Raw genomic sequence first — 14,843 nt, forward strand, 5'->3', positions numbered from 1 at the left:
TGCACTCCCTCCAAGGCCAAAATATACTTGCGCAAGTGCAGCGACCAAAATTGCACTCAGTACTCCAGCTGCAGCCTCACCAGTGCCCTGTACAGTTGCAGCAAGACCTCCCTACTTTTATATTCTATCCCCCTCGCTATAAAGGCCAACATTCCATTCGCCTTCTTGATCACCTGCTGCACCTGTAGACTGGGATTTTGCGATTCATGCACAAGGACCCCCAGGTCCCTCTGCACTGTAGCATGCTGCAGCTTTTCTCCCTTTAAATAGTAATCCCTCCTACTATTATTCCTGCCAAAGTGGATAATCTCACATTTGCTTACATTATACTCCATCTGCCAGGTCCTCGCCCACTCGCTCAGCCTATCCAGGTCCCTCTGCAGACTTTCCACACCCTCCGCACAATTTGCTTTTCCACTCATCTTCATGTCATCAGCAAATTTCTTCACCCTACACTCAGCCCCCTCCTCCAGATCATCTATATAAATGGTAAATAGCTGAGGCCCCAGCACCGATCCCTGCGGCAGTCCACTAGTCACCAACCGCCAATCAGAATAGCACCCATTGATACCAACTCTCTGCCTCCTATTAGACAACCAATCCTCCATGCCCCCTAACCTTCTGAAGCAATTTAGATTGACTTAATGGGCTGCACACCCAACTTTACCAGCACTTTCCCGTTTACCACCTCGTTCGCCCATCCTGAATTGGCACGAGACAGATGTGCTCCACAAAAGCCCAATTCGGGCACTCCAGTTAGTGAGGAGGTAGGTGCCGAGCGTCCGACGGCTCTCTGCTTAAGATCGGTGGGGTGGGGAAGGTGTAGGGGTGTCCACTGCCACTCTGCCTGAGAGCAGTGAGGGAGATAGTGGGGTCTGCTACCACACTGCCTGAAGTCAGTGAGGGGAAGGTGGGGAGGAGGGACCCATGACCGGTCTGGGTGGCAGAGGGAGTGGGGGGATAAATGGGTCAGTAATGTTGGGGGGGGGTGGTGGGGCAATGTCAATGAGGGGCCATGGGAGGCATTATCTAGCTCGGAAGCAATGTGGTAGGAGAGCCGCATTCTGTCATTTCTTTTCTGCGCATGCACAGCTGGAGGTGCCAATCAGAGCTGCAGGATTTCGGGCATGTTAACCCATGCCCACAGGCTTCTGCAGCACGATTCAGAATTGCTGATATTTTTTCAGGCAGAGTGCATATAGGAGCGCCTGACAGCAGATCTAAAAATCGGACCTGAAACATTCCCAGATTCAAGTTCGCCCAGCACTTAGAATCAAAATGGTAAAATAGGGCCCATAGAGTCATACAGGTTTACAACATGGAAACAAGTCCGTCAGCCCAACTTGTCCATACCACTCTGTTTTTACTACTAAATTATCCCTAATTGCCCACGTTTCGCCCATATCCCTCTATACCATCTCATAGGATCTCTACAGTACAGAAGGAGGTCATTCAGCCCATCGAGTCTGGATCAACCACAATCCAAACTAGGCCCTATTCCCGTAACCCCACGCATTTACCCTATTAAACCCCTTGACACTAGGATTAATTTAGCATGGCCAAGCAACCTAACTTGCACACTTTCGGTCTGTGGGAGGAAACTGGAACACCCAGAGGAAACACACACAGACGTGGGGAGAATGTGCAAACTCGACACAGACAGTGACCCAAGGCCGGAATTGAATCTTGGACCCTGGCGCTGTGAGGCAGCAGTGTTAACCAGTGTGCCACCTTGCTACCCAGGCACCCATGGAACAATCTAAATGTTTTCTAAAAGACAAAATTGTACCCGCCTCTACTACTACCTCTGACAGCTCGTTCCAGATGCTCACCACTCTCTGTGGAAAAATTGCCCCTCTGAACCCTTTTGTATCTCTCCCCTCTCACCTTAAACCCCTGCCCTTACCTTCAAGAAAAAATGTTGACTATCTACTACATAGAATCATAGAATCCTACAGTACAGAAGGAGGCTGTTCAGCCCATCAAGTCTGCACTGACAACAATCCCACCCAAACCCTATCTCTGTAACCCAATGTATTTATCCTGCTAATCTCCCAATCCATGATGAACATAACACATTTTTTGAGGTTCGTCTTCAAGAAGTCCTTAAACCTTAATCTTGGTCTATCTTACAGGCAGCATCCAAGTTTATCTTGGTCATAGAAGACAGAGAGGAGCGGGTTTATCCTGCTGAGTTTATCCAGCATTTTCTGTTTTCATTTAGCAGCTCCTTAGTTTCGCCATCCATCAAGTGGAGATTTTGTGTCTTTTGCTATGCCATGATTTGCCTCGAGATTCCTTTTCCTGTCTTCCCACTTCTGTTACCATTCAGAATCTGCCAGCATCTTATTTTGTCATTTTACAGCCACTTTTTATTCCTATACATTTAGGCCTAAATGGGTCCTGGGACCCAGTATTTCTATAAATGGCTATCTGTTCTTTACAAAAATTCAAAAATCTCCTCTTCTGTTCCAAGAATTTTCCAGCAGCCGGTGCATCCCAGCAAATTTAGCTGAAGCTGGAAGTCTTGGGTAGTTAGTGTGCTGAATAACAGTACGTTGCCTATTGCTCATATATATATATACATATATGCCTCTCATTATTTTATAGACCTCTATAAGATCACCCCTAAGCCTCCTTGCTCCAAGGAAAAAAGTCCCATTCCCTCTCTTTATAACTCAAACCATCAAATCCTAGTAGCATCCTAGTTTAATAATGACTATTCTAAAATAGGGTGACCAGAACTGTACGCAGTATTCTTGGTGTGGCCTTACCAATGTCGTGTACAACTTCAATGTTCTGACCAATGAACCAAGCATGCCGAATGCCGTCTTCACCACCCTGTCCACCTGGACTCCACTATCAAGGAGCTATGAATCCGTACCCCTAGATCCCTTTGTTCTATAACTGTCTCCAACACCCTACCACTAACTGAGTAAGCCCTGCTCTGGTTCAATCTACCAAAGTGCATTATATAGGTCACTTTTCCTGGACAGCACAGTGGCACGTTGGCTAGCATTGCTGCCTCACAATACCAGGGAGCTGGCCTCAATTCTGGCTTTGAGTAACTGACTATGTGGATTTTGCATTTTCTCCCTGCGCCTGCATGGGTTTCCTTCAGCTGCTCCAGTTTCCTCCAAAGGTGTGCAGGTTAGGTTCATTGGCCATTCTAAATTGCTCTTTAATGTCCAAGGGTGTGTAGGTTAGGGGGATTAACAGGGAAGGCATGTTTTAAATACATAAAGATGAGTTGATGCAGACTCGATGGACTGAATAGCCTCCTTCTGCACTATAGAGATTCGATTCTACTTATAGATTCCCAGTGTCCCAGGAATCAAAATATCTTCTTTATGCCATCTCTCCAATCATGCATTTATCATATTATTCCCGCAGCATATTGTTCTGAAGGTAATTCTGAAATAACTGCCATCGACTCAGCATTCTTTGTTACCCATATATACAGGATTATGGAATTCCCGATCTGTTATCCATTAAAGCAGATAGGAGTGTCTGCATTTGACCTGCATGTCTGTAGGCTGTGCAGTCAGTAGAATTTTCCATGATCAAACATTACTTGGCAAACAATATTCAGAAGAAATCCATTCATATGCTACTTGAATAATTGGAATGACTCCTGGTAATGAACAGCTAACATACAAATGGATGTAGATAGGCTAGGAAGGCGTGGCTAATGTGCACAAGGGCAAAATGAATAGGTTAGGGGAGGCTAGGGAGCCATGGGAATATAAACTAAACAACTATAATGGAGTATGAATGTAATCTAGAAGTAGTGGTAAATAGTTCACTGTGTGCAGAAGCAGTAAGGAATCATATGGAATGCATAGCCAGAGGGATGAAATGTTAATCCAAAGAGGTGGCATTAAATCCATAAAAGACCACTCTGGAGCAAGTATACAACTCCCATTGCCAAATTACAGCAAATATATTCAAAACATTGGGAAAAGTACTGAAAATCTAAAATGATTTTGAAGTGTCTGAGCTGAAGTCATAAAATAGAATCATAGAATGGTTACAACATAGAAGGAGCCACTTGGCCTGTTATGTCCACACTGGTTTCCTGGAAAAACAACTTATCTCATCCCATCCTCATCCTTTCTCCATAGCCCTGCATTTGTTTTGTCTTCAGATAACTATTCAATTCCCTTTTGAATACACCTTCATTATCGAGTATTCTTGCTGCACAAATAAGTTTTCCTCAAGTTGTCATTAATGTTAAATCCGGTTCTCAACCTTACTATCAGTGGGCACAGTTTCTCTGGATCCACTGAATCCAGATCCTCTATCAAATATCCTCCCAACCTTCTCCTTTCTAAGAGGAACAACCCCAGATTCTCCAAGCTATCCAAGAAACTGAAGCGCTACATCCATAACACCATCCTTTCAAACTTTTTAGAACCCTCTTAAACACTTTCCGATCATTATCAAAGTATGGTGCCCAGAATTGGATACAATACTCCAGCTGGGATCAAATTAGTGGTTCATAAAGGTTACCATAACTTTCTTGTTCTTGTATTCTATGCCTCTACTTATAAACCAGGATCCCACTTGCCTTATTAGCCACTATCTCAAACTCCTCTAACATTTTCAATACTACATGTCAAGTGGCATGGTAGTACAGCAATTAGCACTGCTACATCATAGCCCCAGGACCTGGGTTCAATTCCTGGCTTGGGTCACTCTGTGTGAAGAGCTTGTATGTTCTCCTGTGTCTGCATGGATTTCCTCTGGGTGTTCTGGTTTCCTCCCACATTCTGAAAGACTTGCTGGTTAAGTGCATTGACCTAAACAGATGCCAGACTGTGGTGACTAGGAGAATTTCACATTAACTTCATTGCAGTGTTAATGTAAGCCTTGTGACTAATAAATTAACTTTTAAAATAACATGTATCCTCATGTTCCTCTATGTCCACTTAAAAAAAATGTGATTGTTTACTTTGGGCAAATAGAATCTGAATAGGGCAAAGGAGAAAAAAGAAACTCACATTGTATACGCTACTTTCACAGCCAATAAAGTACTTTTAAATTGTGTCGACTGTTGTAATGTTGGGAAATTTATTGAAAAATATAAATTAAACCCAGATATGTTCAAGATTGCTGCAAACAACAATAGAGACTCAAGCTTTGAAAAATGCACAACCATTAAGATTTAACTATGTCAAAAGTGATTGTGGGGAAGCACCGTCCAGAAGGGCATTGGAGCCATTCAGTATGGAAAAAATTAGCAGAGATCTATTTGAAAGATAGGACTAATCAGATACATCTGCAGTTTTCAACTCTATTCCTTTACTCTAGGGTCAGGATCATGAAACAAAACAAATGTTTAACTTACAAAAAGGTCATTTGTAATATTTATTACAATCATGCCCTAAGAACTGGTTGGTATTTTAAGCTGATAACAACGAACTATTACCTGTTATGATACTGTTTCCTTGTAGGGGAGGAGAGCCATTGTCAGTGATTTTCAAAGGAATCTTATATTCTATTTCTTCAGTGTGAGGACCAAACATCATGGCGACAGAAGCGTGAGTGGCTGTGAAGATAATCACCGCGCTAGTGACATTGTTCAGGTACAAGGATTTGCAAATACATCAAAGGGATTCCAAAAATAGATTTCACCTTACTGGCAATCCCAAATGTTTCCTACATTCAAATCAAATTCTGGTTAGATTATTTTGTTGTAATGCTATGATGGTGTGTTGTTTTTTGATTTTTCTCAGACTCGTCTCCTCAAATTAAAAGTGCCTTTGGGACATAAAGGCCTGATTTTGGTCTTTAAAAAAATGTCCAGAAGCAAGTGGATGAAGTGAGGCTGCCAGCCTTCAGCTGAGGCAGGGGACAACTGTTTTGGTCCCATAGCAGGGCCAAAATGGCATTGGGTATTATACCCCACTATATCCCTGTTTGTGTCCATAATCAGAGTAATATGAGGACAAAATCTCATCCAGTGACAATATTATATATGCAAAGAAAGGATTATGGGCGGAATCTTCTGGTCCAGCCAAAACCAACTCCCAATTTTGGAACAGAAAAACCTATCATATGAAATGCTGGATTTTAGTATCACACTTAAATAAGTTGGAACCATCATCTTCACTTACCATTAATTTGTTCTATATTGATTTTTTTGCCTGTAATTTCATCAGTGGAAAATTTAAATGGTGCACCATATTCTGCATCGTCATCTTCAGCGTAGATTGTAACTTTTTCCTCTTTTTGGGCAGGGAGGCAAATGGAAAATGAAGAGGACACTGCTGCTAACTTAGGAGCATTGTCGTTTACATCTTTTACGTAAATGCTAATTTTCACTGTAGAACTCTTTTGAGGATGATCTATAAGAAAACACAAAGCAAATGCTTAGTTAAGGGGAGGTGATGGCCTAGCGGCAGTATTGCTAGACTATTAATTCAGAAACTTAGCTAATATTCTGAGGACATGGGTTTGAATCCTGTCACAGCAGGTGGTGGAGTTTGAATTTAATAAAAAATATCTGTAATTAAGAATCTACTATGACCGTGAAAACCATTGTTGATTGTTGGAAAAACCCATCTGGTTCACCAATGTCCTTTAGGGAAGAAAATCTACTGTCCTTACCTGGCCTGGCCTACATGTGACTCCAGAGTTGCTGCAATGTGTTTGACTCTCAACTACCCTTCGGCAATTAGGAATGGCCAGCCAGCAGTGCCCATGCCCCATGAATGAATAAAGAAAGTTTAACACTAAACTTTAAATGTTTTAAGTGTGAGGTTAATTAAAGCAAATTTGGAACAACCCTACAAATGACAAACATAGTTTGGACCACGCTGAAAAATTTCTCTTAATCTTTAGGAGCAAAGGCAGCTTGCGTTTATATACGGATCCACATTTGAATGTAATCTCACATTCCTTTCGATAAGAATGCAGAGAACTTTGAACAAGACATACCTGAATTCAGAGGTAAGTCACAAAACTATCTGCAAGCTTTTAAAAAGACTTTTGACAGCAGAATGCCAGGAAAGCTACCAGAAAATTCTAAACAAATGAGTCACATTGGCTGGAAGAAACATGTCCAATTGGGAGAAAAAGTAAGAAACAAACAGCGCTTTGATGTGAGGATCATATCAAGGTATAGAATTAAAATGAGATGACAACTGAAATCCTGAAAGCAAATTCCGGATCATGGAAGCCAGAAGAAATAAATATGCTGAACTTTGTGTAGACCCATAGATTAGTGGAAGTGTCAGAATGGTGGGATATTTGAGCAAAATGGCTGGCTGTGGAAATCGAGGTGGGACTTACACCAGTGCTGTTTGATGGTCAGTTATTGGACAAAGGATTCTTTCTGGTCCCATTTCAATGTTGCAAAGTGTTTATTCTGGGGTAGTGGAAGGGTAGGAACTGAGAAAAGAGTTGTATTGGACTCGGAACATTAACACTGTTACTCTGTCCATGACACTGCCAAACCTGCAGAGTTTTCCAGAGCTTCTTGTTTTGATGTGGAATAGTGGTATTGCCACTGGACTGGTAATCTAGGGTACAATTCTGGGGACCTGGCTTCAAATCCCACCATGGCAGATGACAAAATTTGAACGCAATTAAAAAATAAATTTGAGATTACAAGTCTAATGATGATTGTTGTTGATTTTTTTTGTAAAAGCCCATCTAGTTCACTAATGTCCTTTAAGGAAGGATATCTGTTATCCCTTTCTGGTCTGGCCTAACTGTGACTCCAGATCCACAGCAATATGGTTTACTCTTAAGTGCCACTCAATTCAAGGGCAATTAAGGATGGGCAACAAATGCTGGCCCAACCAGCGAAGCCCACATTCCAGGAAAGAATAAAAAAGAAAAACAATTCCCGGTACTTGTATTCAAATTGCACGATTGGAAGATTTATGAAACTGAACTAAAAGAAATTATAACAATTTAGCAAGAAGAAAGAATTATCCAAAGAATTGCAAAATGAATAATGCAGTTATTAGTTTGTATAACAACAAATATAATTTAATTGTTCAGTGCTTTGAGATAGTACACTGTGTTAGTGTTGCAATGGATGTGGGTAAACTCAAAATAATTCTTGTTTGATGAGTAAAACAATTTGCTTGGACTTAGTTTCCATGAAAGGATTGAGCCAGGAATTATAGATAGTTATAAAAGCAAATTACTGTGGATGCTGGAATCCGAAACAAAAACAGAAAGTGTTGGAAAATTTCAGCAGGTCTGCTAGCAACTGTGGAGAGAGAACAGAGCCAAGGTTTCAAGTTTGGTTAACTTTTTGTCAGACTTGAAATGTTAACTCTGTTCGATCTCCACAGATACTGTCAGATTGCTGAGATTTACAACAAAACAAAGAACAAAGAACAACACAGCACGGGAAACAGGCCCTTCGGCCCAACGAGCCCGCGCCGCCGTCCCACTGTCTCAGTGACCTATTCATGATTTTAGTCTACGCCTAATGTGCGAGGATCAGGGAGGTCCAATTTAGGGACAATTTAGTACCCAATCAATCAGCCTAAAAGCACATCTTTGGGGATGTGGGAGGAAACCGGAGCACCCGGAGGAAACCCACGCAACCACGGGGAGAACGTGCAAACTCCCACAGACACAGGCCCAAATCCATGTGTCCGCACAGTAACAGAGATAGTCTCTGAGCTGTCATGTTGCCCTCGAGATGGTCCAGTTTAAGCACACTAACGACATGAAGTAATAGGCAACTCCCGAAGCAACGTCCAAGAGCAGCCCACTACAACCTGCCGCATGCATGCCCCTTGCTGGACTTAAATGCCTGTGGAGACAAAAAAATTCATTATTAAACAGGCAAAGACTAACATCCCTGAGGCAAAACGTATTCCCGAGCCTACAATGTTTAGTAAGGCCTACTATATCCCCCTATATGTAGCCCGCTCATATGGCTGTCTAAGTGACTCTTAAACAACCCTAGCGTGCCTGCTTCCACCACCTTACTCGGCAGTGCATTCCACACCCCCACTACCCTTTGCGTAAAAAACTGCCCTCTAATATTTGTCTTATACCTAGCCCCCCTCACCCTAAGCCCGTGACCCCTCGTTCTATCCATTTCTAATAGCGGAAAAAGCTTACCACCATTTACTCTATCTATCCCCTTCATAATCTTATAAACCTCTATTAGATCCCCCCTCAGCCGACGTCTCTCAAGGGAAAACAGCCCAAGTTCATTCAATCTTTCCTCGTAAGACAGCCCTTCCATACCAGGCAACATCCTGGTAAATCTCCTCTGCACTCTCTCCAGGATCTCTACATCCTTCCGGTAGTACGGCGACCAGAACTGGATGCAGTACTCCAAGTGAGGCCTAACCAACGTTCTATACAACTGCAACATCAGACTCCTACTCTTATATTCTATACCTCTTCCTATGAAGGCTAACATACCATACGCTTTCCTCATCACATTCTGCACCTGCACCGACACCTTCAGGGACTTGTGCACTTGCACCTCCAGGTCTCTCTGCGTATCTATACTCCGGATAGTTCTACCTTTTATCGTATAACTCCCCTCCACATTATTCCGGCCAAAGTGCATCACCTCGCATTTCTCCGGATTAAATTCCATTTGCCATCTATCTGCCCAATCTACCAGCCTGTCTATGTCCTGTTGCATTGCCAGGCACTGCTCCTCAGTACCTGCCAATCCAACCATCTTAGTGTCATCAGCAAATTTGCTGATCACACCACCTACCCCCTCTTCCAAGTCATTAATATATACCACAAATAGAAGAGGTCCTAGTACCGAGCCCTGCGGCACACCACTGGTGACAGACCTCCAATTGGAAAAGGAGCCTTCCACTACTACTCGCTGTCTCCTCCTCCCAAGCCAGTTCTCCACCCATCTACATACCTGGCCTTGTATCCCATGAGCCTTCACCTTTTCTATCAGCCTACCATGAGGGACCTTGTCAAACGCCTTACTGAAATCCATATAGACGACATCAACGGCTTGTCCTTCGTCAACCGTTTTTGTCACCTCTTCAAAAAATTCCACTAGATTCGTAAGGCACGACCTCCCTGTAACGAAGCCATGCTGCGTATCCCTGATCAGATTGCAGCGCTCCAGATGTTCATACATCCTATCCTTGAGGATCCTCTCCATTAGCTTGCCTATAACTGAAGTCAAGCTCACCGGCCTATAATTCCCTGGGTTATCCCTCTGACCCTTCTTAAACAACGGTACTACATTTGCAATCCGCCAATCCTCTGGGACCTCACCTGTGTCCAAAGAAGAGACAAAGATTTGCGTCAGAGGCCCAGCAATTTCATCCCTCACCTCCCTTAACAGCCTGGGATAGATGCCATCAGGCCCCGGAGATTTATCCGTCTTTATACTGTCGAAAAGTCCCAACACCTCTTCCCTCGTGATGACTATATCCCTCAACGGATCCTCAAACTCCTCAAGCACAGCACCAGACATCAGGCCCCTCTCCTGCGTGAATACCGACGCAAAGTATTCATTCAGGATCTCCCCCATTCCCCCAGGCTCCAAGCATAGTTCCCCTCCTCTGTCCCTGAGAGGACCAATCTTCCCTCTAACCATCCTTTTATTTCTAACATAGGAGTAAAATGCCTTGGGATTTTCTTTAATCCTACCCGCCAAAGCCATTTCATGGCCCCTTTTTGCCTTTCTGATGCCCCTTTTAAGTTCTCTCCTACATTCTCTGTATTCTTCTAACGCTATCTCTGTCCTCAAATGCCTAGATCTAATGTACGCCTCCCTCTTCCTCCTGACCAGGTCCTCAATATCCCTAGTTACCCACGGCTCTCTAATCCTACCCTTCCCATCCTTCCTCTTGACCGGCACGTGCCTTTCCTGCAAAGATTTTAGTTTTCCCTTGAGAGACTCCCACATACCCAGCGTCGACCTGCCATCAAACAGCTTACCCCAGTCCGTATCTTTAAGATCCTGCCTAATCCGGTTGTATCTAGCCCTCCCCCAGTTTAACACCCTCCCCTTAGGACAGGCTTCATCTTTATCCATTAATATCTTAAACCAGACAGAGTTGTGGTCACTGTTAGCCACCTGCTCTCCTACTTCAACGTCAACCACCTGCCCAGGCTCATTCCCCAGAACCAAGTCCAGTATAGCCCCCTCTCTGGTCGGGCTATCCACATACTGCTCCAGGGATCCTTCCACTACACACTGTACAAATTCCTCCCCGTCAGCACCCTCTGATCTCGGCACCTTCCAGTCTACCCCGGGGAGATTAAAATCTCCCACTACCACCACCCTATTCTTCCTGCACTTATCTAGAATGTCCCTGCTTATCCCTTCTTCCACAGCCCTCGGGCTGTTGGGCGGTCTGTAGTACACACCCAACATAGTAACAGCTCCCTTCCTATTCCTCAACTCCACCCATAGCGACTCGATTCCTATATCCTCTATACCTCCCTCCCTCTGCACTGCTATGATGCAATCCTTAACTAACAACGCCACTCCCCCACCTCTCAGCGACCCACCCCTATCACGCCTGAAGCACTTATACCCGGGAACATTCAACTGCCAGTCCTGCCCTTCCTTTAACCAAGTCTCTGTCACCGCCACCACTTCCAACTTCCTTTGGAACATTATTGCCTTCAGTTCATCTGTTTTGCCAGTCACACTCCTAGCATTGAAACAAATGCACCGAAGACCCTCAGGAACAATCCGATCCTTCTTCCTACCCTCCGGGCTTACCCTATCCCCAATCCCAGTTCCGTCCACCTCCCCACCCCCCTCCATTTTCCAGCATTTTTTGTTTTTGTTATGGGTAGGCGACGGTGCAGAGGGACCTCGGGGTCCTTGTGCATGAGTCGCAAAAACCCAGCCTGCAGGTGCAGCAGGTGGTCAGGAAGGCGAATGGGATGCTGGCCTTCATAGCGAGGGGGATTGAATATAAAAGTAGGGAGGTCTTGCTGCAGCTGTATAGGGCATTGGTGAGGCCGCAGCTGGAGTACTGTGTGCAGTTTTGGTCGCCGCACTTACGCAAGGATATTTTGGCCTTGGAGGGAGTGCAGAGGAGGTTTACTAGGCTGATACTGGAGTTGAGGGGATTGAGCTATGAGGAGAGGCTGAATAAACTAGGCTTGTACTCGTTAGAGTTTAGAAGAATGAGGGGAGATCTCATTGAGACATATAAGATGATGAATGGGATGGATAGGATAGAGGTGGAGAGGCTCTTCCCGCTCAGAAAGAACAGTAGGACTAGGGGGCACAGCCTCAAGATAAAGGGGGGGCGGTTTAGAACGGAGTTGAGGAGGAACTTCTTCACTCAAAGGGTGGTGAATCTCTGGAATTCTCTGCCCGTTGAAGTGGTGGAGGCTGCCTCGCTAAATATTTTTAAGACTCGGGTTGATGGATTTTTGATAAGCGAGGGGATTAAGGGTTATGGGGAGAGGGCGGGAAAGTGGAACTGAGACACGACAGATCAGCCATGATCTTATTGAATGGCGGGCAGGCTCGAGGGGCTGGATGGCCTACTCCTGCTCCTATTTCTTATGTTCTTATTATGGCCGGAATTCTCTGAACTCACCTGCGGCAGTGAGTGGAGATTTGGTTGAGCGGCAAATTCTCCGTTCTTGCTGACAGTGGTACTGGAGCGTACAATACTGGAGAATTCTGATTTATGTCCATCAGGAAAGCAAATAGAGTGTTGTTGTTTATTGCAAGGCAAATGGAATATAAAAGTAGGGATGTTTTGCTACAGTTGTGCAGGACATTGGTGCAACATCTAGAATATTGTGTGTTGTTTTGCTCTCTGTATTTATGAAAGGATATAAATACATTAGAAGCAGTTCAGCGAGGTTCAGTCAATGGATACCTGGGATGGGGGAGTTATAAGAACATAATAAGAACATAAGAAATAGGAGCAGGAGTAGGCCATCTAGCCCCTTGAGCCTGCCCCGCCATTCAATAAGATCATGACTGATCTGAAGTGGCTCAGTTCCACTTTCCCGCTTTCTCCTCATAACCCTTAATCCCCTTGCCTACCAAAAACCTATCTACCTGTACCTTAAATATATTTAGCGAGGTAGCCTCCACCACTTCAACGGGCAGAGAATTCCAGAGATTCACCACCCTTTGAGTGAACAAGTTCCTCCTCAACTCCGTTCTAAACCACCCCCCCCCTTTATCTTGAGGCTGTGTCCTCTAGTCCTGCTGTCCTTTCTGAGCGGGAAGAACCTCTCCACCTCTACCCTATCCATCCCTTTCATCATCTTATACGTCTCAATGAGATCCCCCCCATCCTTCTAAACTCTAACGAGTACAAGCCCAGTCTATTCAGCCTCTCCTCATAGCTCAACCCCCTCAACTCCGGTATCAGCCTAGTGAACCTCCTCTGCACTCCCTCCAAGGCCAAAATATCCTTGCGTAAGTGCGGCACCCAAAACTGCACACAGTACTCCAGCTGCGGCCTCACCAGTGCCCTGTACAGTTGCAGCAAGACCTCCCTACTTTTATATTCAATCCCCCTTGCTATGAAGGCCAGCATCCCATTCGCCTTCCTGACCACCTGCTGCACCTGCAGGCTGGGTTTTTGCGACTCATGCACAAGGACCCCCAGGTCCCTCTGCACCATAGCATGCCGCAGCTTTTCGCCCTGTAAGTAGTAGTCCTTCCTACTATTATTCCTGCCAAAGTGGATAACCTCACACTTGCCAGCATTGTATTCCATCTGCCAAGTCCTCGCCCACTCACTCAGCCTATCTAGATCCCTCTGCAGACTCTCCACACCCTCCACACAATTTGCTGTTCCACTTATCTTTGTGTCATCGGCAAATTTTGACACCTTACACTCGGCTTCCTCCTCCAGATCATCTATATAAATGGTAAATAGCTGAGGCCCCAGCACTGATCCCTGGGGCACTCCACTAGTCACCAACCGCCAATCCGAATAGCACCCATTGACACCCACTCTCTGCCTCCTATTTGACAGCCAATCCCCTATCCACGCTAACACCTTACCCCCAACTCCATGCCCCCTAACCTTCTATAACAACCTTTTATGCGGCACCTTATCAAACGCCTTCTGAAAACCGAGAAACACCACATCCACCGGTTCCCCTCTATCCACCGCACTAGACACATCCTCATAGAATTCCAATAAATTCATCAGACACGACTTCCCCTTAACAAATCCATGCTGCGTCTGCTCTATCAAACAATTCTTCTCAAAATGCCTCGCTATTTTCTCCTTGATTACGGATTCAAGCATTTTTCCTACAACAGACGTTAAACTAACCGGCCTATAATTCCCTGCCTTTTGCCTGCTACCCTTTTTAAACAGCGGCGTAACATTAGCCGTTTTCCAATCTTCCGGCACTTCCCCGGAATCCAGCGAGGTTTGGAAAATAATCACCAAGGCATCCACTATCACCTCCGCCATTTCCTTCAGAACCCTTGGATGCATTCCATCCGGTCCTGGGGACTTGTCCACCATCAGTCCCTCTAGTCTGTCGAGCACTGCCTCTCTAGTAACAACGATCTCATTCAGGCCCTCCACTCCTACCATCTTTCCATCGTTAACACCCGGCAAACTATTCGTGTCCTCCTCCGTGAAGACCAAAGCAAAAAAGTTATTCAAGGCCTCGGCCATTTCCTCATCCCCCACCACTAAATCCCCCCTCTCATCCTCTAAGGGTCCAACTTTCACCCTAGCCAGCCTCCTCCTTTTTATATATTTATAAAATCTCTTACTATCCTTTTTTATATTTAGCGCTAGCCTAGATTCATAGTCTATCCTTCCTTTCTTTATCAACTTCTTCGTCATTCTTTGTTGATATTTAAACCTCTCCCAATCCTCTTCTCGCCCACTACTCTTAGCCACTCTAAACGCATC

The 14,843-nt window shown here is 44.7% G+C and overlaps 1 protein-coding gene across 2 annotated transcripts in view; it reads right to left on the reverse strand.

Moving 5' to 3' along the window:
• Window positions 1-14,843, reverse strand: part of cdh17 (cadherin 17, LI cadherin (liver-intestine)) — a 97,086-nt gene that overhangs the window by 10,209 nt on the left and 72,034 nt on the right. For both annotated transcript variants that reach the window (XM_080194413.1, XM_080194414.1), the window contains exons 15-16: window positions 6,120-6,350; window positions 5,432-5,551 (exon numbers count right to left, since the gene is read on the reverse strand). In XM_080194413.1, coding sequence (XP_080050539.1) covers window positions 5,432-5,551; window positions 6,120-6,350 — 351 coding nt within the window. The remainder of the gene's footprint in view (window positions 1-5,431; window positions 5,552-6,119; window positions 6,351-14,843) is intronic.

The sequence above is a fragment of the Carcharhinus amblyrhynchos genome, chromosome 8 (assembly GCF_965287045.1).
Source record: "Carcharhinus amblyrhynchos chromosome 8, sCarAmb.v2.hapA, whole genome shotgun sequence".
NCBI classification, from domain to species: domain Eukaryota; kingdom Metazoa; phylum Chordata; class Chondrichthyes; order Carcharhiniformes; family Carcharhinidae; genus Carcharhinus; species Carcharhinus amblyrhynchos.